Raw genomic sequence first — 22,640 nt, 5'->3', positions numbered from 1 at the left:
ACGGACGGGTAGGATTTTGATAGGTAGAAAATGATAGGGGAGAAATTTTTAAGGAGAGGAAACAGTGTAGGGTAGAGATAGAAAAGTATAAAGCATACTTGAGGAACGGGGATAGCTGGACTGGTACGTGTAGGAAAGCGGTGAACCAAGACTGAAAGGTACGTGGGGCCACATTACCCTGAACGCTGAGTTGTTTTGTACTTAATGGGTTTGGTGTAATGGAATCTGTGACTTAATTTTGAAGATGCATTTTTGCAGTCAGATTGTTTTACTGTTGTTTCCTATAGGAAACAGGGACGGGGGGAATCTCTTCCTCTGAGCTGTGAGTGATCAGACCAATAGAAAATAGGTATCTGCAGAATACATATGAGAAGCACTTAGCCTCAAGTTGTAATACAGAAAAGCTGTACAATTCAGTTAGTTAAGATGATGACAAACAGATTTTTGTAAAGAAGAGCTTTTTTTTCCTCTTTTTTTTAATTAACAAAGCGAGCTAGGCACTGGTCTTTTCTGAGAAAACCTGCCAATCTTTAGATTGTTTTTAAACATCGTCATGTAGTAGATGCGTGTTTATACCAACATGTCAAGTTAGGTTAAGATGACCACAAACTTAGGTTTTAATGTTATTCAGCGTAGGGCCACATTTACATTTAGTAATTCTGCCAGTTGAGAGGTCTAGCAGGAATATGATGAGACTTATTTCCGACACCATTTTGGATGTTTTTGGTTAACCTCCTAGTGGTAGGAGCCGTGGCTCTTCAAAGTGTGAGACATTTCTGTTTGGAGCCGTGGCCTTTTATACTTCCATGTATAGGTTATTTCCCCCTACTTCTCTGTTGATCAGGGAAATATAAGAAATAGTCTGTGGCTCGATAAGCCCAGTTTACACGAGAATGAGCTTCTTGATAATGCAGACTGGCAGCTTGATTTTTTTTTTTGAGGAAAATTTTAAAGAAGTAGTATAATTGGGAATAGAAGCTTAGCTGATTTCTGTTTTTTGATTAGAATCCTTGTCTGCCAATTTTAGAAGTAGGTGATTTCTATATATTGATATGGCCTATCAGCTGGGAATAACTAGAGTTGTATGTGTTGAATCTATAAGTTAATCAACTATACCTTGGCTTCATTCAATTATATTTTCAACGCATATGGTTGTTATTGTTTGTTTTTGGCTTGCCTCCTCCTCAGGGTCAAGAAAGTGACTCATCGGAGACCTCTGTGCGAGGACCCCGGATTAAACACGTCTGCAGAAGAGCTGCTGTTGCCCTTGGCCGAAAACGAGCTGTGTTTCCTGATGACATGCCCACCCTGAGTGCCTTACCTTGGGAAGAACGAGAAAAGATTTTGTCTTCCATGGGAAATGATGGTAGGTCGGGGATGTCAACCTTGAGGTCTGAGCAGACACTGGGTTTGTTTGCTGATCATCCTGGGAGTGCCCAGTAGGCTCTTCATAGCATTATATGTTAGGCTGGGTCCTCCAAAAACCAGATGGCGGAGGGTGGGGGGATTAAATGTGTAAGGGTGTTATTAGAGGAAATGCCTGAGAGAGAAAATGGGGAGGGAGTCAGGAAGGGCTGGGAGAGCTGTCAGACTGCTCTGTAAGTCTGATCCTAGTGAAGGAGAGTGGGAAGGAAGGCTGGGCAGAATCTTCCTGGATGCCGTGCAGTGTGAGAAAGCTCGGCAAGGCTGTCAGGGAGCCCTTGAGCAAACATTGACTGTCAGAGGAGTCTCGTGTCTCCCTGGAACAGGCCTACCCTAGTATCCCTGCCATGCTTGTCACTGCCTGAGAGCAACCTCTGTGGTAATTGTGGCCTCTGTACCCCTGGATTTCAGAGCACAGCAGCTGGGGGCCCTGTGGTTTCAGGTCTGTGAGGCACGTTCTCATGGGTGACTGCTCAGATGAAATTTAGAGGTTTAGAGAGTCTTCAGAAGCATTCAATTCATATTCTTTTTTTTTTTTTTTTTAATGCTTTCTTTACTTTCTTTTTTGTAATCATATTTTCTTTTTTTAAAAACATTAATTAATTATTTTTTGTATTTTGGCCACGCTGCGTGGCTTTCAGGATGTTCCCCAACCAGGGATCGAACCCGGGCCCCTGCAGTGAAAGTGCCAAATCCTAACAACTAGGTCACCAGGGAACTCCCTCAATTCATGTTCTTGACTTTCGGTTACACTGTATTTTGTTTTCATTGTTTGGATTTCTGCTTTCATCAAACTGCAAGTTATAGGCATTTTTAAACATTTAATTATTTAAAACAGGCTCTCTGTTCTGCATATGAATATTTTTATTGTAATGAATTTGATTTTTGGAGTTTCAATTAAAACAACGTTTGAATGTATATACTAACATCAGTAGATTTTGAGAATCTCCCCTCTGCTCCCAGGAAGGAGCCAGATACTCTGTCAGAGCTAATGCCACATTTCTTTAACAGACAAGTCATCGATTGCTGGCTCAGAAGACGCCGAACCTCTTGCTCCGCCCATCAAACCAATTAAACCCGTCACCAGAAACAAGGCGCCGCAGGAACCTCCAGTAAAGAAGGGACGGCGGTCAAGGCGGTGTGGACAGTGTCCCGGCTGCCAGGTGCCTGAGGACTGTGGTGTGTGCACTAACTGCTTGGACAAGCCCAAGTTTGGTGGCCGCAACATAAAGAAGCAGTGCTGCAAGTGAGTGCGCGTCTCTCTGGGGGGCTGGTCTCAGCCACTGTCCCGCTTGTCACAGAGAAAATGTGCCCGAATGCCCAGTGTGGTTGTACCAAGTCACCTCAAGTTGCAAGATGAGTTGTACGCTTGGATTTTGGGCTGTGCTGGGTTTGGGCTGTGCTTAAATCAGAAATCCTCAGGTGCAGCGCTGTGAATGTTCTGTATCTGCTCAGGTCGGTGTGGTAGCCGTTAGCCATATGGCTGTTTAGCACCTGAAACATGGTTGGTGTGACTGAGGAACTCCCTGTAATTTTGAATTCACATAGCCACGTGTGTCTAGAGCTGCCATATCAGTGCAACTCTGGAGGGTTTCTACTTAATCACCAATGAGTTTAGGCCTGCTATTTATCAGGTCAACTGAAATTACCTTTATCTTTATGGCATTCAGGAAATATTGGTGATATAAGTCTCTCCACTCGCTAACTCTCAGCATATTTTCATGCCTATGAAAGTCTTCCCCCACCCCGCACGCTACTTGCGGAATCTTAGTTCCCCAACCAGGAATCGAACCCGGGCCACGGCAGTGAAAGCGCCGAGTCCTAACCACTGGACCGCCAGGGAATTCCCTGGAAGTTTTGATTACTCTACCTTTTTTCCCTTTTTCTAGTCAGTTTGTGGATGCACTTTCTACTCTCTGGGATAATTTGTTTAAAGTGGATCAAGAGAATTGCATAAATAAATTTTGGTGGTTGAGTATCTCATCAAGTGCCTGGCACCAGGAATGGATATTATCCGTAGATGTTTGCTGAATGAACGAATAACAGGAAAGTGACTTATATAAAACATAATTGGGAGAAATGCTGCATTACTTACTTAAGGGGAGACAGTTTCTAGGAGACAGAGAAGTTCTGTGCTTTGGTTTAGTCTGGCCTTAAGCAAGAATCTTGTCTCAGTCCCATTAGTGGAAAGAAGTGAGACAATTCACAGAACAGCAAAAAAATGTACATGATAGCAAGATAAAATGGCACTAAATTTAGGGGTTGCAGTGGATTCAGTTCAATATTAAACTTCAAATTAAGTTTTGAGTTTCAATAAACTGAGGATAGAAATATCTCTCAAAGCCCTGAGATAGACCTGTAGCATTGTAGTGGCAGACAAAGGACTCGGGTAATTTTAGTCCATTTTGTATTCAGATTACTATATGAATAATAATCTCATAAGGGAGCAGAACTGATTTGACTGCGAGAAGTAACGACTGATCGTTTTGTGTGTGGCGCTAGTCAGTACTGGGTTGCAAGACATTTGAGTCCCATTTCAAAAATAATTTGATATTTGCTCCTTTTAGATCCTCAAGGTAGGTGAAATTGTTGATCAAAGGATTTAAAGGCTTGAATTTAAATAATGAGCAGTCCTTTTTTCAACTCTCAAAATGAACCTGAGTAAAGGTTCATGGATTCTTTTTTTATTTTTTTAAATTAATTAATTAATTTATTTTTGGCTGCGTTGGGTCTTTGTTGCTGCGCGCAGGCATTCTCTAGTTGTGGTGAGTGGGGGCTACTCTGTCACGGTGCAGGGGCTTCTCATTGCAGTGGCTTCTCTTGTTGAGGAGCACAGGCTCTAGGCGCGCGGGCTTCAGTAGTTGTGGCTTGTGGGCTCTAGAGCGCGGGCTCAGTAGTTGTGGTGCTCGGGCTTAGTTGCTCCGCGGCATGTGGGATATTCCCGGACCAGGGCTCTAACGTGTGTCCGCTGCATTGGCAGGTGGGTTCTTAACCACTGCGCCACCAGGGAAGCCCAAGGTTCACGGATTCTTGCAGACGAATTAATACGTGCTTCAATTGCTTCTCTCCTAAATGAAGTTTACTTTATGGTATCCCTTATTATTCTAGGATGAGAAAATGTCAGAATCTACAATGGATGCCTTCCAAAGCCTACCTTCAGAAGCAAGCAAAAGGTAGTGTTGTCAAAAGATCTTCCCCCAAATGCTTCCTGCTTTAATGTCATATAGTTGTGTACATCTAGTGTAAAGAGAATACTAGCCTTTTTTCAAGTACTGCTGTTTCCCAGGGAGCTGTTGGTTGTTGAAGCTGGGTGATAGGTACATGAGTGTTCATTTTACTCTTCCCTTCACCTTGGAGTATGTTTGAATATTTCCATAAGAAAAATTTCTTTTAATTCATACAAAAAATTACATTATATTTCATTTCCTAGAGTAATAAGAGTATACCTGTTTCACTTGCCAACTTGGCATTAACTTTCTTGAGTCTTCCAGTGTCAACTTTAGCTGTAGGAAACTGAGGCTAAGATTGTTACATTCCTATACTTATATTTTAAATAAAATTTTCTCACAGAAAAATAATCTTGCATTTCCCCCCCACCCCCAGCTGTGAAGAAGAAAGAGAAAAAGTCTAAGACCAGTGAAAAGAAAGAGAGCAAAGAGAGCAGTGTTGTGAAGAGCTTGGCGGACTCTAGTCAGAAGTCTACCCCGTCAGCAAGAGAGGATCCCGCCCCCAAGAAAAGCAACAGTGAGCCACCTCCGCGGAAGCCTCCGGAGGACAAGAGTGAGGAAGGGAATGCCTCCACCCCAGGAGCTGAGGCCAAACAAGTGGCCACGCCCTCTTCCAGGAAGTCCAGCAAGCAGGTCTCCCAGCCGGCACCAGCCATCCCCCTACAGCCCCCCAGCACAGCACCACCGAGAAAAGAAGTCCCCAAGACCACTCCTAGTGAGCCCAAGAAAAAGCAGCCTCCACCTCCAGAGTCAGGTGAGTGAGGACAGCAGGAAGAGCTGCTGAACCGGAAGTACCAGCACAGGACACTGACATCTTAAACAGCATTTGGAAACCTGAAATGTATATTGTTAAGTCTTTGATACAAGAAAACTAGCTCTCTTTTAAATATTTATTTAATTTTTTTTTTGGCTGCGCCGGGTCTTAGTTGTGGCCCAAGGGATCTTTTAGTTGCGGCATGCATGCGGGATCTAGTTCCCTGACTACGGATCAAACCCGGGCCCTCTGCATTGGGAGCGTGGAGTATTAACCACTGGACCACCAGGGAAGTTCCAATTAGCTCTCTTTTAACTGTTATATAATAATAAAGAAATAGAAGCAAAAACCAGTTAAGTTGGAGATACTGTCTTAATTTCCTATTCAAAGCCTAGAGTTTAAATGGTTTTTTGTTTTTTCTAATGCCCCTTTCTTTGCAGGCCAATCAGTGCTAGAGTCATCATTGCTATTTAGCATTAACTGTCAATTTAGTGGCATCTGACGGCAGTTTATTTTGAATTCTTTAGGTCCAGAGCAAAGCAAGCAGAAAAAAGTGGCTCCTCGCCCCAGTATTCCTGTAAAACAAAAGCCTAAAGAAAAGGTGAGGAAAGATTTGTTTCCCTGCCATTTGTCAAAGATGTGTTCTATTCTGTAGGGAAATAGCCTTATCCTTGACATTTACGTGATTGAGTGAAACTGCATTTCTGCTTCTGTGTAGATGGCAGTGGAATTTCTTAAAATTAGCAAACTTCAGGTTTAGGCTTTAGCTCACTTCCCTTTTTTTCTTTTTTTTCCCGTTGTTGTTTTCCCCTTCTTTGTAGCCCCACATGCTTATGCTTATGCTGCAGGCTGATGAGTATAATTTTTTTCCCCCTCAACGTCCGTTAGCAGTATTTGTCTATAACAATCGCTCACTATTTTTATTATGTGGAGAGAGAGGTCTTAAAGACTTTTCCAGTTCTTTCTGTGCCCCCATAGTGGTGTGCATGCACGTCCAGGCTGATGCTCTCGAGAGCATCAGCAATGCTGAAAAGAGAGACAAATGCCAGGTTCTTATTAAGTCGTGTTCCAGAGTTACTATCCAGTTTCAAACTGTGATGATGAAGCATGGTTACATTGGCAAATCTGAAATCATTGACGATCACAGAGCTGGGAAAATTGTTTTGAATCTCATAGGCAGGTTACACAAGTGTGGAGTGATCAGCCCCAGATTTGATGTGTGCAACTCCAAGATCTAGAAAAATGGCAGAATAACCTGCTCCCATCTGGTCAGTGTGGTTTCATTGTACTGACAACCTCAGCTGGCATCGTGGACCACGAGGAAGCAAGATGAAGACACGCAGGAGGGAAAAGCCTGGGATGTGTTTTCTAGGGGTATAAATACATACGTGCCAATAAAATGCTTCAATGGAAAAAAAAAATTCTCCTGAAGATTACTTGTCTGTTTCTCTAGGATACTTATATTGGAAACATGTTTTCCAGATCTGTTAAGATTTGTCATTTGCATTATTATCTGTTGCTGTTGCAAGAGTGAAGGCAGGCAGGGTGTGGATTTGTTCTTTATCCATCTTCTATCCCCATAGGAAAAACCACCTCCAGTCAATAAGCAGGAGAATGCAGGCACTTTGAACATCCTCAGCACTCTTTCCAATGGCAATAGTTCAAAGCAAAAAGTCCCAGCAGATGGAGTCCACAGGATCAGAGTGGACTTTAAGGTAAAAGTGTTCAGTGACCACGGAGTATATTGAGTGTTGTGGACTTTAAATCGAGAAAATGATGTTACCAAAGGTGTTGAAAGAGAGGAAATTCATTCAGGGGGCGGGGCGGACGAATGAAGAGCTGCCATTAATAGATGGGTTCAGGTGTGTGAGAACTCCGGTCGGTGTTACCAGGTCAGTCTGTGAACTGACTGAAGTACAGAGGCACGGAGCCAGTCCTGCCCATCCTGAGCTGTAAAGTGCTTTTAGATGAGAACAGTATCTGAGGAAGTGCTTCTTTCACATAGGTATTATCAAACCATGATGATCGCTTGAATCAGCAAAACTCTAAGGGAAATTCAATCCCAGTAAATCTTTGCATTGTAGTTAACAGGTGAGCCTTTTAAGAGTTTGTGTCTGAGATTTAAAATTTTTAAAGCGGCAGTTATTTTGAACTCATTGAGATGAAATATTCTCGACATTCTGGTGTCACTCTAATTTTATGCTTTTCGTCCTTATTTTCAATGCAGCGTTTTTTCAGTGCAGCGCTGTGTCGTAAAACTGTCAAAATTATCTTTTCCTCTCTCTCCGCAGGAGGATTGTGAAGCAGAAAATGTGTGGGAGATGGGAGGCTTAGGAATCTTGACCTCTGTTCCTATAACACCCAGGGTGGTTTGCTTTCTCTGTGCCAGTAGTGGGCATGTAGAGGTAAGATATCCTGCTTCTTGGTAACCCAGACAGTATACTGATAGATTATTTTGCTGTGATGAAAGAAATCGTTCTATTCTGTTTTGTTGGTATATAGCAGGCACTATATCCTGTTGAAACCTGCAAATGCAATGCTTTGAAGTTTTTTAGAAATTTCAGGAAGGAGTCTGCTTTTTATTAGAGTAGCAGGTTTTTTTTTTTCAGAGTAGCAGTTATTGAGTGTGAAAAGTTTAATAGTTTCATCTCTTAAATTCACTCATTAGTAGAGTTCTGATTTTTTGCTAGATGTCCAAACATGGAAGAAATAATGTTTTTCTAGAAAAAGAGATATGCTGTTGATAGTTGTTTTATGTTGAATAGCAAAACTTCCTTGTCTATAAAGAGCTCTTAGCAATTAATAAGAAAAAGGAAAACACTCAGTAAAAAAAATAGTCTAAGGGCAGGAGTATATAATTCACAAAACGAGAAGTAAATACATGGTGGGAGGGGAGCGTGAAGCCTTCCGATTACCAAACACTGTAAATTAAAGCATGATAAAAAGGATCAAGTGGAAATGGAGACTTTCTGTTTCTGGAAATCTAAATTAGTTACAGTCTTTCTGAGAAGATTGTTTGGAAGTATGTATTTATCTTTAAAATGGGTATACCCTCTAACCCAGCAATTGCACTCCAGGCATTTATCTTGAGGATATAATTAGATAAATTATATGTGTATGTATGTTTGTATACATGTATGTATATAATAAACCCTTCTATATGTATAAATATTTGTATATATATAATAAACAGAAGGGTTTATTTCAGTATTTATGATAATAAAAAATTGGAGACAACCCGAAAAGTCATCAATAAGGGGCTGGTACTTCGGTTAAAGTAATTATAGGACATGCGTATAATGGCACATATGAAGTCCTAAAGATGATAATATAGATTCATATTGACATGGAAAGATGTCCATGACACATCACTGAGTTAAAAGAGCAGGTCACAAAATAGTATGTAAAAAGCATGATCCCATTTTGGTTTGGAAAAATGTTTTTGAAATATATATGTAGAAAGAATTCTGAAGGATTTACACCAAAATCTTAAGAGTGTAGTTGGATTGTGGTTGACTTTTGTTTTTTCTTTATCTTTTTGAGTTTTCCTGCAGTGAGTATGTGCCATCTTTACCATAAGGGGAAAAAAAGGTAGCACAATTTTAACTAGGAAGCAGTAATTTGTCATTCGTACAGTTCTCAATTCCTAAATACCTCCTTAGGTTATTATTTGTCACATATGTATTCTAAGGTCATAAAGAAAACCCAAAGCCAAGTTGTAATCCAGATGTTGAGCAATCATTGAGACTCACTAACTAAGACATTCAGTCCTGCCCACTTGCTATTTTAAATTACGCGTTAGCAAGTGCAGACAATATTGAATAAGAGTTCACTAAAACTGCCTCTGTGATTTAGTTCAATGCAAATCCTTTATGTATGCAGATTATATAATCCGATACGCTATTTTTCTTCTACATCTTTAAGCTTTCTAAATAATTTCAAAAGTAAACTATCAGACATAAAGTAATTTTTCTGCAAAATTATATTCACAAATAACCGTATGCTGAAAGTTATATATTAAAGAGTGACTTTTTAAATGAAAATGATACCAGTATATGGATTTTTAAATATGTGAAGAAAAAAGGAGTTTTAATGGGCAAAATTTAGCAGCTTAAATAGTAATGGGATAAACAATAATTTGGAGGTGTAAGTTTTGTTTTCCTTGGGTTTTTTATTATATGGTTGTATCTTAAATATAGATTTAAGAAATTTAGAAAATATATGACATCATTATATGATAAAGTATACAGAGAAATGCAAAATTGTCATTGTAAACGTTCAGCATTTTTTTAAAAAATTTAGTGATTCAGACATTTAATAAAATAAAATAAAGGCATTAAAAAAATAAATTACATTACATTAGCAAAATTTTTGCCTGGTATTCGTTAAGGAAATATTTTCTTAGTTCCTGTTACGAACAATATATTGTTCTAAGTGCTGGAGTTGCTTTAGATAGCATTGAAACTGAGACTGTTCAGTCTATATAAGTGCTAGGGGTCTAGCTGTACCTCTTTTCCTACATAATCTTAACTTTCGTTACATCCATATACATGTTACCCACAGGAATAACTTATTTTCGTAACACCAGTACTTCAACTTCTGTGTTAAAACAGGTTTGTTTTTTTTTTCCAGAGTATAATTGCTGTAATTTAAATTGTGTAGCTGTGACAGCAATCCCACAGGATTCCTAAAAACTGAAATTAGAAAATGAATAGCCCACTGCCTACATTGCACTCCTAAAGCATAACCAGTGCTTGATGAATTTTCCCTCCATTCAAATTTTTTAAAACTTTTTATGTTGACATGATTTCAGATTTACAGAAAAGCTACAAGAGTGGTACAAAGAATTCCCATACACCCTTTACCTGGATTCCCCAAGCATTAATTTTTTTTTTTTTGGCGGTACGCGGGCCTCTCACTGTTGTGGCCTCTCCCGTTGTGGAGCACAGGCTCCGGACGCACAGGCTCAGCGGCCGTGGCTCACGGGCCTAGCCGCTCCGCGGCATGTAGGATCTTCCCAGACCGGGACATGAACCCGTGTCCCCTGCATCGGCAGGCGGACTCTCAACCACTGCGCCACCAGGGAAGCCCAATATTTTCTTTTATTGGAGTAAAATTGCTTTAGCGTTAATATTTTTAATTTGCTTTATCCTTTTCTCTTTGTATATGTATCGTACAAAATAAGAAATAAAATATGTACACACATTTTATATGTAGACTTTTTTTTCTTAAAATTTGAGAGCAAGTTGCAGACATATGCCTTTTTACCTCTAAATTTTACACTGTGTATTTCCTAAAACCAAGGCCATCCTCTTATATAACCACAATATAATTAAGAAAATCAGGAAATTAACGTTGATATATTACAATTATTTAAGTAGACTTTAGTTTTGACCAGTTGTCCCACTGATTTTTTTATGGCAGAAGAAAATTATGAGTCACACTCATTTGAATTTCTGAAAATCTCTTTATCAGTATGAAAATAACTTATTTCTAAAATTAGAGATGGGAAGGACAAACCAGAGCTTACAGTCATTTAGTAGATTATAGAGAGCCTTTAAAACCATCCCTATTTCCCCTTACCCCACTCTTTTACATTGCCTTAGCTCTTTGTTGATACCTCTTTTATGGCACTTAAGCACATTCTATGAAATCTTAGATTGTATCTATTTAGTTATTTTATAATTCTACTATTATTACTACTTTAGTCCCCTGAAACTCCCCAGTATTCTCCTTTTTTAACATAGTCATTGCTTAGTGAACATGTTGAATACAGTATGTACACCACTACTCCTAAAGCTCAAAGTAAGCAGGTAGGATTTGGTTGATATTTCTACGTGCTATCTGACCGCCTCTGTGTTCCCTTCTTACCCTAGTTTGTGTATTGCCAAGTCTGTTGTGAGCCCTTCCACAAGTTTTGTTTGGAGGAGCACGAGCGCCCTCTGGAGGACCAGCTGGAAAACTGGTGTTGTCGGCGCTGCAAGTTCTGTCATGTTTGTGGAAGGCAGCACCAGGCCACCAAGGTACGACGCTGAGTAATGGGGCCACTTACAGTATTACTCTGTATCTCCATTTCTGCCTTTTAATCTAGGATTTCGTACGCACGTATTTCCTCTGTTGGCTTAGCCTGTTTTTACTGTTTAACTGGGTGTAATCGATTGCCTATTGTTGTGTTTTAATTTAATTTTGGGAGTATAGCAGAAAACGTGGCATTGGATAAGATCCTCAAAATAAATCAAATCTCCTTTATCAGAATGTTCACCACTGAGTGCCTTTGGCAGGACATAAATCCCTATGCCTTGAGAGTAAATAATTTATGAGGAAATTTAAGCCGTCACAGTGATGTGCTGTATTTACTTGAAGATAAGTATGAAATGGGGTACTAAGTGACAGGTGTCCAGTGAAGGTGAGGTGATGCCCACCTTTTTGCCTTCTTATTTTTTTACAGCAGCTGCTGGAGTGTAATAAGTGCCGAAACAGCTATCACCCTGAGTGCCTGGGACCAAATTACCCCACCAAACCCACAAAGAAAAAGAAAGTTTGGGTGAGTTTCTCACACAATGGGCAGTTTCAGAGAGAATTGTCATGGGACTGTCAGGCGTGCACAAACTGTAAGAGGGCTATCCTGCTTGAGGAAGAAAAGCCGTCCCAGTAGAGAAGTCAACTCTAGAAATGGATTGCATTTGAGACCTTCTTAAATAAGAAGAGATATTAAAAATAAGAAGTTCCTACTGAATTTCTTTCATGTCTTCCAGATCTGTACCAAGTGTGTTCGCTGCAAGAGCTGTGGATCCACGACTCCCGGCAAAGGGTGGGACGCACAGTGGTCTCACGATTTCTCACTCTGCCATGATTGTGCCAAACTCTTTGCTAAAGGTACCTCAGAAAAGCCAGTTTTGTCAACTTTTAGAGGTTGTACTTAGTGTTTGGGAGGTGAACTGGACACTGCAGTGGAATGAAAAGGTCTTACCATTCTTGTCCAGGATGCCATTTAGACAAATTTCCTAAGTTTTTGGTCTTGCTCTTTTCCTTACACAGAGGCTTAGAGCAACTAGGAAGGTTTTGTTATCTTTGGGGGGATGAATCAAGGAGACTTTTTATAGTAACTCACCACAAAGAAATGCTCTAAACCAGTATTTCCCAAAGTGAGGTATATATCCATTTGATTGTTTCAGAAATGACTTTAGGTGGTACTGAGTCAAAGATTTGATCTTAATAGTTGTGCTAGAAAAAAATTATAGCCAATACATTAAACTGACTTAGGATGATAACGATATAAAGTTCACTATTGAAGTTATTTAAAATAAGCAAATCAATGTTAAGTCTACTAAGTAAAAAATAATAAGAGGTGATACGTGGATAAAACAAATTGATGAAGGGTGTCTATTTTTCCGAATTTTAGGAAGCACTGCTCTAAGCTCTAATGTAAAAGCACTAGGAATAAGGGAAAAGTGTAAATTAACTGTGTTTTTACTCCCATTACCCTCTCCTCTTTTTTAAAAATTTAAACATTTCTTTGGAATGTTTAAGAGAGAAAGTTCTCTCTTCCATTCTGTTACGTTATCTATAAAATCTACCTTATGACCTTTAAAAATGGGTCTACAGAAGAGAACTAGTGGCATGTCCTGAGAGCTCAGAATAATCTTAACACTTTACAGATGTGTAAACATTCCATGGTAGGTGCATGCTGGCATTTGTAAGTAGTTTCAGAAGCAGAATATGGTGGCTGGCATTTTACATCACATTGGCATATGTGGGTCAAGGGCTTTAGAGGCGTTGGTTATGTGAACCAAAGCTCTGCTGAAAACTTTGCTTTGCTTTCAGGAAACTTCTGCCCTCTCTGTGATAAGTGTTATGATGATGATGACTACGAGAGTAAGATGATGCAGTGTGGGAAATGTGATCGATGGGTCCATTCCAAATGTGAGAATCTTTCAGGTACAGAAGGTTGGAGTCTTTTTATTACAGTTTCCTTCTTTCTTGGTACAGCTGCATTTACAGCCCCCAAAGTACTATAAACATAAAATTATGGTAGTGTTGTTACTTGAAGTCTTTTTAAATTTATTTTTTAGTCTCTAAAATAAGAACATTGTGTTAAATTTGTGCTCATTTATCTTGAACACATTCTTTAAGATATTTATTCGCTGTCCTTTGTGGATACCATAACCTATTGATTCTCCAGTGACTAAATCCTGAGTTAGTGTTAATAACGTCCCTTCCGAGATCAATACATATGAGTTCTTCAGCAGGGGTGTGAGAGTCTTAATACTGTTCTAACATGCAGCTTGATATTAAGTTCAGTGGAATAGCTTTCTCTTTTCCCTGTCTCCCACTCTTCAGAGCACTTCATCATTGTAGGTTTTTGTTTTCCCAGATGAGATGTATGAGATTCTGTCTAATCTTCCGGAAAGTGTGGCCTACACTTGTGTGAACTGTACTGAGCAGCACCCTGCGGAGTGGCGACTGGCCCTTGAAAAAGAGCTCCAGATCTCTCTGAAGCAAGTACTGACAGCCTTGTTGAACTCTCGGACCACCAGCCACTTGCTACGCTACCGACAGGTAGGCCCATGTCTCATTTTGTATTCCGAGTGGTGGTTTGTGCCTAGTCATGGGATGTGTGCGTTTTTGTGTGTGTGTGCTTTTCAGTTTATTTTCTTTTGCCTCACTCTTTATTTAGTTTTGTAGAGTTCCTTGTTTTGGCCTTAGGCTATTAAGAAAATTTTTAGCACCAAGAGTAAAACCCTTCTCTGGGGTAAGAAGAAGGAAGGGGCCATATCTCTTTCAAAGGTCTTGCTGTTGTAATATGAAATTTGGACTTTGTATTCTGAAGGCCATGGGGAGCCCAATGAAGGACTTTACCCAGAAGAGTAACCTGATCAGAGTTGCTTCTTAGAAAAAAATAAAAAAACAAAAAAATGATTCTGAGTGGAGTGAGAGGAAGGATTGGAGAGGACTGAGCCTACAGGCAGGAGCCGTGGTTAGGAGGCAGTGGTGGTGCTCGAGGCAAGAGGGAGCAGGATGGTGGCCTGATCTGCGAGGGTGGTAGTGGGGCCAGAGACCCTTCGGCTCCAGGAAAGTTCCAGGGCTCCTCAGGACACAAATTGAAAATCTCTGCTTCTTGTCCATTTAAGTCATGAACTATATACATAAAGTAGTCATTGGGAACACAGGTATAATGTTGGAAGAACCACATGGATAGCTTTAACTCAGAGCTAGGCTGCTGCTTTATCTTTTAACAGAGTCTGTTTTTTGAATAGGAAAATTAGCTGTATCTGTATCTTACTCAAAAGGAATTGGACAGTTTCTGTTTCTTCATACTAGGTTGGGAGTTATCAAGCAAAGCTCCTCAGTGATCCTAGCCAAGCTATTAGATAGCCAGCTCGTTTTAACTTTCCTTTTCTAGTATTTGAGAAATCTCTGATTATTTTCAAGTTCTTTAGGTTTTATAATACACATCATTCAGTACCATCTTTATTCATTTTAGTAGAATCTACATAGGTGCCTCATTTTCAGTGTTAGATAAAAGAAACATATCTTTCCTGACGACAGGCTGCCAAACCTCCGGACTTAAATCCTGAGACAGAGGAGAGTATACCTTCCCGCAGCTCCCCAGAAGGGCCTGATCCACCAGTGCTTACTGAGGTCAGCAAACAGGAAGATCAGCAGCCTTTAGATCTGGAAGGAGTCAAGAGGAAAATGGACCAAGGGAACTACACATCTGTGGTATGTCTATACAGCAAACTACCCAAATTTCCAGCTCCAGTTTAGCTTCCTTGGGTCTTTTGGGGGATGAGGCTGGGTGTTAGCATTAAAGGATGGTTGTATTGTATTTAGAAATGTCATGTGGTTTTAAATACCTAAAAATATGTGAGTCATTTTAGTTCTGTGTTTTGGAAGATGGGTTATGATAGGGAAGGTAGTGTCTTTTTATTTGGCTTTCACCTGAGTTCTTCAAAAATTATCTTTATATTAAAATTATTTTTATATTAATACTGTTTATGGAAAATTACTAATGTGCAATTAATTGGTTTGCCCCTTTTGAGATCGCATCTGAATAGTATGTCTTTTTATAATGGATGTTCATTTCTAGATAGATGCCTTTTAATTTTATGATTTTAAGGAAATGTAGGAAATGATCATCTGTTATCTCATGGTCCGTGTTTGCTATTCAGTTGTTTATTCATTTTAGTCTAAGTAAAAAATCGTGGCCCTGTTTGGTAACTTACCAGGATACAGCTAATTTATCTGCATTCTTACCTTATTAGCCTGGCATGTCTTGACTGCCACAAGTTAATTATGAACTGAATCCCAAAGGCCTCCACTGAAGAGAAATTGCACTGTATTAAAATGGGGTGTCCGTTTTCTATTGGTTCTCTGTGCTGGATGATTTAGGAGGGAAGAGGAAGTGGTTTTGAGAGCACACTGTTCTATGAATAATTAATGCTTTGTTTTTGTATACAGTTGGAGTTCAGTGATGATATCGTGAAGATCATTCAAGCAGCCATTAACTCAGATGGAGGGCAGCCAGAGATTAAAAAAGCCAACAGCATGGTCAAGTCCTTCTTTATTCGGGTGAATGATATTAATACTTCATGTCTTTGATGCTTAATCCGTGGGTTGTTACCACATGAACAGAACAGACTTGTTCTCATCTATGTTTTGCTTTGTCATGTGTATAAATCATTTTTCGTTTAATTCGTTCCTCTGATTCTTTGGGAGGAGATTAGTGAGGTTCCAGAGTGGATGGATCTTTCCTTTGGTGGCCTGAATCATCCTCATATTGACAGAGAAGCTGGTGTGAAGTTGTTGGTTTTTATGTGCTTTCCAAATGAATGGTCACATGCTTACATTTTGTTTGTTTGTTTTTCTGTTAGCAAATGGAACGTGTTTTTCCGTGGTTCAGTGTCAAAAAGTCCAGGTTTTGGGAGCCAAATAAAGTATCAAGCAAGTGAGTAAATTCAGTATTACTTTTTTTCGCTTCATCAGCTAGAAATCTGAGCGTTCTTATATTTTTAGATTGAGGGGTTTTTTTAGACTAGGTTTTAATATTAAAGATTAATCATTTGAAATGCCTTTTTTAAAAAAATTAATTAATTTATTTGTTTGTTTTTTGGCTGTGTTGGGTCTTCGTTGCTGTGTGTGGGCTTTCTCTAGTTGCATGAGCAACTAGTTGCGCGAGCGGGGGCTACCCTTCATTGTGGTGTGCGGGCTTCTCATTGTCATGGCTTCTCTTGCTGCAGAGCGCGGGCTCTAGGCGCGCAGGCTTCAGTAGTTGTGGCACTTGGGCTCTAGAGCGCAGGCTCAGTAGTTGCGGTGCATGGGCTTAGTTGCTCTGCAGCATGTGGAATCTTCCTGGGCCAGGGATCGAACCCGTGTCCCCTGCATTGGCAGACGGATTCTAAACCACCGCGCCACCAGGGAAGCCCTGAAATGCCTTTTTATTGCTGGTTTAGAGACAACACTTAATGTTTATTGCAGTCTGCTGCCCTTTTTTTCTTTATTTATGTATTTGTTGTTTTAGGGAACTTGTGGCATATGTACAATACATGTACTATATATATAGCCCAGTTATAACTGGGTTCTATCTTATTTAGGAGTTTATTAATTAATTAATTTACTTTTGCTGTGTTGCGTCTTCGTTTCTGTGCGAGGGCTTTCTCTAGTTGCGGCAAGTGGGGGCCACTCTTAATCGCGGTGAGCGGGCCTCTCACTATGGCGGCCTCGTTGTGGAGCACAGGCTCCAGACGCACAGGCTCAGTAGTTCTCAACAGTTCTTGATTCTCCATGTTTAACCTTAAATTTTTATTCCAGTAAATCCTTTTGACACATTGATAAAGTTATCATTTGTTTCTAGATGTTTGACCAAGAGTCACAATACATCGGGATTATATTTTTAAAAATAATAAAGTCCTGTGTAGGCAGTTTTCAAATTCTGTGACTTGTTCTTACAGTCTGTGAAAGGCTTGTGCCCAGGCCTGAGACCTGATGATATCAAGAATTTGACTGTTTTGTACAGTTCTGGGTATCTTGTAGGAGTTCAATAAATACTTGTTGAATCAATTATTTCCAGCAGTGGGATGTTACCAAACGCAGTGCTTCCACCTTCACTTGACCATAATTATGCTCAGTGGCAGGAGCGAGAGGAAAACAGCCACACTGAGCAGCCTCCTTTAATGAAGAAAATCATTCCAGCTCCCAAACCTAAAGGGCCTGGAGAGCCAGACTCACCAACTCCTCTGCATCCTCCTACACCACCAATTTTGAGTAAGACACCAAATGAAGACTTGTTATCCATTTCTCTCTGGGTGCAAATGATTGACTTTGTGACTCTAAATTTAATGTACTTCCGTATTGGAAAAATTTCCTGGTGATCCTTAAATGTAATAAAATCATTATTTTTGCTTCACTTGGAATGTTAACAGAGAATTGATACAAGTAATGTAATGGATAGTAAGGTAGCATAACTTGGAACACTTTTTGAAAGTGTTGATTTCATAGGCTCTAGGCTATTTAAGCTGAATTGTTTTCTTTTTTCCTGGATGTCAGACATAGTATTGCCAATTTTAACTGTATGTCTTCTGGGTTCCAAGGTACTGATAGGAGTCGAGAAGACAGTCCAGAACTGAACCCACCCCCAGGCATAGAAGATAATAGACAGTGTGCATTGTGTTTGACGTACGGTGACGACAGTGCTAATGTAAGTACCTTGGTGCACTGGGTCCTGCTTAGTAGACTAGCCAATAGTGACCTCTTTGTGTCTAAACTTGGTGACCAGTGCCGTTTATTCAGTGAATATTTGTCACTTAGTTTGTGGCATTTGGGGGTTATTTTTCTATAACTGATTTAATTGATTTAAAAGATGAGTTGCCTTAAATTAACGTGCTGATATCTTGTAATTTCTATTGGCAGTTCCTCAAAAAAAGATTCTATGAAAGTGAATAAAACAGAAGTTGCGCATTAAATAGCTTGTGTTTCATGTAGTCGTTAGCAGTGTGGTTAAGGTCCCCGGGTCTGGTGGTTTGCCTGGATTCATTGCTGTGCTTTGCCGCCTACTTGTTGACCTTGGCAAAGAGTTTAACCTCTCTGACCCTCAGTTTCATTTTTAAAGTGAGGATAATAATAATCTTGCCTCAGAATGGTTATGAGGATTAAAGGAAATAATGTATGTAAAGCCTTACTTGGGTCCTGGCACATAGTAAGCATACAGTTTTTTTAAAAAAAGGTTTTTAAGGCAAGCTGAGAGAACTGGCTTTGAAATATGGTATTAAAGAAGTCAGTGGGCACTTCTGTAAACGTAACACATATTGCTTGTTCTTTAATCCTTTATGATTATAAAATATTTCCAGCCTGTGGAAAAGGTAATGGAAAAAGGTGAGAAGTGAAAACAAAGAAACTTTGAATTGTGATTTTTGTGTGCACCCCTAAGTTAAAGAATTAGGCTTGATTTACTGAAGTTATCCTGAATGAGGTAAAGCTAATACCAAGGAAAACCCTATTTGACATTATATTCTTCAAAGAAAAAAGGAAATCTCTTGTTTCATAGGATGCTGGCCGTTTGCTGTACATTGGCCAAAACGAATGGACACATGTAAATTGCGCTTTGTGGTCAGCAGAAGTGTTTGAAGATGATGATGGATCACTGAAGAATGTGCATATGGCTGTGATCAGGGGCAAGCAGCTGGTAAGAACCTGTGGGTGAATGTTATGGAAGAGACTCCCTCTCAGTTTCCAGATGTTCTTTCTGGGGCTAAACGCTGCCTCGCTGGTGTTTCTCATAGCTCCTTCAGAATGGTTAGCCAGCGGCAAATATTGGTGTACCCTGTAGGCAGATTGCTAGTCTGACCCTTGGAGGATGGGTACAAAAGAAATAGAAAACGAAGTCTTATCCAGTTGGGGAGATAATTCAGATGCCCAAGAAAGGTATTAATTTATTAAATGATTTAGACAAAATGACCTCAGAGGTTCCAGTTGAATCAGCGCTCTGAGGCTCCATAGGATGAACCCACAAAATACACACACGAAGATGTGGAAGGTGATTGGTAGCAGCTTAGAGTAATCAGAAAAGGCTGTGGAGGAGTAAAATTTTTAAAGCTATATTTTGATGGGGGGAGAAAATGAAGGATTATCAGGAAGAAACAAAAAATAGCACATGCGTAAGAAACATAAGTAAAATGTGCGGAGAGCACAAATAAAAAGTCTTCCCTGGAGAGGAGCCCAGACTGTGACTGTGACAGAATGAGGTAGTAACATACAGCCTAGTTGAAGGAAATCTTTGAATCACATAAATTCATCAGTTAGGCCTAGTGATTAAGAACTGTTACGTCTCTGACTAGTATAATCTTACCAGAACTGAGTTCTTTCGGATATAACAGCTTTCTACCAAGATGATGTTTTTAACATCGATCTTAAAAGTTTCATCTTCTCTAAATCAGTTGTGCATCCTAGAAAAAACTGTTTTGATTCAAGTTCTAAATCAAATTGTAATATTTAAATTTAATAATCATAGGCCGCATGGGCCATAGGAAAGAAAGGATTTGTAGAGGAGGTTTTATGGCTCATATCACTTCTCTGTAATTCAGCAGATTAGCAATAGCGAAATGAATTGTGGGAAAGCCGGAATGGGGTGACTCTCTAGGGGAGATGGAAAATGGCTAAAACTTCTGAAAGTCTGACTTGGACTCTGTTCTTTCTGGGTTGTTAGAGATGTGAATTCTGCCAAAAGCCAGGAGCCACTGTGGGTTGCTGCCTCACATCCTGCACCAGCAACTATCATTTCATGTGTTCCCGAGCCAAGAACTGTGTGTTTCTGGATGATAAAAAAGTATATTGCCAACGACATCGGGATTTGATCAAAGGCGAGGTGAGACAGCTTTAGCTGCTTCTTGAATTCTCTAGGAAAAGAGGCTGAAAATAGCAAGATGGTAAACTGTATTTCACCATCGTCCTAGGTGTTCCTAGTAGGTGATTCTAGGTATTCCTAGAATCACCTCCTCTGAGGAGCACTAACAGAGGCACTGCTAGTGAAACAGAAGGGTGATTTTGAGATATGCTCTGCACTTTCCCTCTGAGTCAGTATCATGAGTATGGTATGTAAAAGGGATAGCCTAATAGCTACCCTGGCTTTTCGTTTAAGGTGGTTCCTGAGAATGGATTTGAAGTTTTTAGAAGAGTGTTTGTGGACTTTGAAGGAATCAGCTTGAGAAGGAAGTTTCTCAATGGCTTAGAACCAGAAAATATCCACATGATGATTGGTATGACATGGGCCTTGGTTGTCGGGGAAGGCTGGCTGTGGCACTGGGGTACTTCCTAGTGTTCAGTTAGAAAGTGGGCCTTCTCATGATTGCCTCTGATCAGTTCTTCTTTTCTTACTCAGGCTCCATGACAATTGACTGCTTAGGGATTCTGAACGATCTCTCTGACTGTGAGGATAAGCTCTTTCCTATTGGATATCAGTAAGTAGCTCTGTAGAGAGAAGACAGCAGCCCCACCCCTTGAGCACCCTGAAGCAGTGAGTAGGTCATTAAATGTAGAGCCATACTTGTTAGCGACTTTTAACTAATTCCTTTTATTTTTTATTTTTTTGCTACTTCTCGTAGATTGGGACTAAAGTATCATTTTATGTCAGCTAGATCCAGTTGTAGAAGGAAAGTATTGTTGACATAATTTCAGAAACATTTCCAAATAAAACCTAGGTAGAAAACACCAGGCCAGTCTCTGAAGGTTCCACTAAATTCTGTTCACTTCAGTTCAGAAGTCCAGTTTGTTGTCAGGGATCAAACACCTCATGCCTCTGTCCTCATTTTACATTTTCCAGGTCTTTCGAAAAATAACCCCTACAATAACAATCAAATAGTCCAGTAAGAATTTGTAATCTTTCCCACATGAAGCAAATTGTTTAAACTTCTAGCAAACTGACGATATAAATTTTAAATTCGCTTCCTCTCTCTTCCCCTTTGGAGTCTCCCTTTTGTTCTATATACTCTGATTTATTCTGCATTTCAATTGTGAAAACACAGTCTCTACTCCACATTTAGCTGGCAGCTCTTAAAGAGCTAGGCTCCGTCAGCATCCAGCAGACTTGAAGCAGTTCCATTTCTCTTGTCTCGTGGGGCTTTTCTCCCAAAGGAAATATGCCAGGTTTGTTCTTTCCTCACTTTGTACACATGGTGGGGCAGTTATCCCTTCCTGAAGGCCAATAACTATTTCTTATAGTATCAATAGTTAGTTGGTTTTTTTTTCTTTGCATTTTAGGCTGTTTTACTAATTTTGTCCCCTGCTTACAACACAATAAAAAGGATTTGATGCTGTTTTCTGAGAGGCCAGGAAAAACCAAGGACTTCAAAAAACTTGGAAGACCCTAACCAGGAGACCCTCTAATAAGAATCCATGAAATAAAGCTAAATTTTATAAATCAAGGAGGCCAGGGAACCTAGGCTGAGAAGAGGTTTTGACAAATGTCAGTCTCTGCTTCTGTCCTCGCACTCACGGTGATCGTTACCATCTGCGTGCAGGTGTTCTCGGGTGTACTGGAGCACCACGGATGCTCGCAAACGCTGCGTGTACACATGCAAGATAGTGGAATGCCGTCCTCCGGTTGTAGAGCCAGATATCAACAGCACTGTTGAACATGATGAAAACAGGACCATTGCTCACAGTCCAACATCTTTTGCAGGTTAGTCTTTAATCAAGATGGGACTTGAATTCGATTTGGGGGAATATTGTGATTGACGGGTGGGAAAAAGGCATTGCTTTGGGAGGTCACATTTGCTTCTGTTTTGGTACTTACCTGACAGCTGGCTTTTTCTTGGTTCATTTGTTTGATATCTTAATTAAACTTTTTTAGTAAGAGTTTTTATTTCCTGCCACAGAAATTTCACCTAAAGAAAGTCAAAACACAGCTGAAATTGTAAATCCTCCATCACCAGATCGACCTCCTCATTCACAAACCTCTGGTTCCTGTTTCTATCACGTCATCTCAAAGGTCCCTAGGATTCGAACACCCAGCTATTCTCCAACACAGAGATCCCCTGGCTGTCGGCCACTGCCTTCTGCAGGTAAAAGACTTCACTGACCTACCCGACCCAAGGAGGTCAGCTCAAAGATTAGTTTGTAATACTGTCAGGCACCTTTATCGTGGTGACTTCTGCCAATGGAAAACGTTGATTTTCCGTTAGCTGTAAACATATCTAGCCAAGTCATTGAAACCAGTGGTATAGCACATGTGTCCGATCTGTAAT

At 40.0% G+C, this 22,640-nt stretch overlaps 1 protein-coding gene across 12 annotated transcripts in view; it reads left to right on the top strand.

The window, feature by feature from the left end:
- The window catches only part of KMT2A (lysine methyltransferase 2A), a 76,131-nt gene that overhangs the window by 32,161 nt on the left and 21,330 nt on the right, over positions 1-22,640 (top strand). For 7 of the 12 annotated variants that reach the window (XM_019941799.3, XM_073808137.1, XM_033861992.1 and 4 more), the window contains 23 exons: positions 1,189-1,366; positions 2,434-2,668; positions 4,531-4,595; positions 5,026-5,403; positions 5,931-6,004; positions 6,987-7,118; positions 7,695-7,808; positions 11,280-11,426; positions 11,852-11,947; positions 12,159-12,279; positions 13,228-13,350; positions 13,778-13,962; positions 14,953-15,126; positions 15,865-15,975; positions 16,278-16,351; positions 17,474-17,667; positions 17,994-18,100; positions 18,947-19,084; positions 20,105-20,263; positions 20,537-20,654; positions 20,777-20,855; positions 21,915-22,075; positions 22,272-22,457. In XM_019941799.3, coding sequence (XP_019797358.2) covers positions 1,189-1,366; positions 2,434-2,668; positions 4,531-4,595; positions 5,026-5,403; positions 5,931-6,004; positions 6,987-7,118; positions 7,695-7,808; positions 11,280-11,426; positions 11,852-11,947; positions 12,159-12,279; positions 13,228-13,350; positions 13,778-13,962; positions 14,953-15,126; positions 15,865-15,975; positions 16,278-16,351; positions 17,474-17,667; positions 17,994-18,100; positions 18,947-19,084; positions 20,105-20,263; positions 20,537-20,654; positions 20,777-20,855; positions 21,915-22,075; positions 22,272-22,457 — 3,349 coding nt within the window. The remainder of the gene's footprint in view (positions 1-1,188; positions 1,367-2,433; positions 2,669-4,530; positions 4,596-5,025; positions 5,404-5,930; positions 6,005-6,986; positions 7,119-7,694; positions 7,809-11,279; positions 11,427-11,851; positions 11,948-12,158; positions 12,280-13,227; positions 13,351-13,777; positions 13,963-14,952; positions 15,127-15,864; positions 15,976-16,277; positions 16,352-17,473; positions 17,668-17,993; positions 18,101-18,946; positions 19,085-20,104; positions 20,264-20,536; positions 20,655-20,776; positions 20,856-21,914; positions 22,076-22,271; positions 22,458-22,640) is intronic. The other 5 variants (XM_073808138.1, XM_019941797.2, XM_073808135.1 and 2 more) reach the window with 3 other exon arrangements.

This window comes from Tursiops truncatus, chromosome 8, assembly GCF_011762595.2.
Source record: "Tursiops truncatus isolate mTurTru1 chromosome 8, mTurTru1.mat.Y, whole genome shotgun sequence".
NCBI lineage: Eukaryota > Metazoa > Chordata > Mammalia > Artiodactyla > Delphinidae > Tursiops > Tursiops truncatus.
This window is presented reverse-complemented; position numbering and strand designations above follow the sequence as displayed.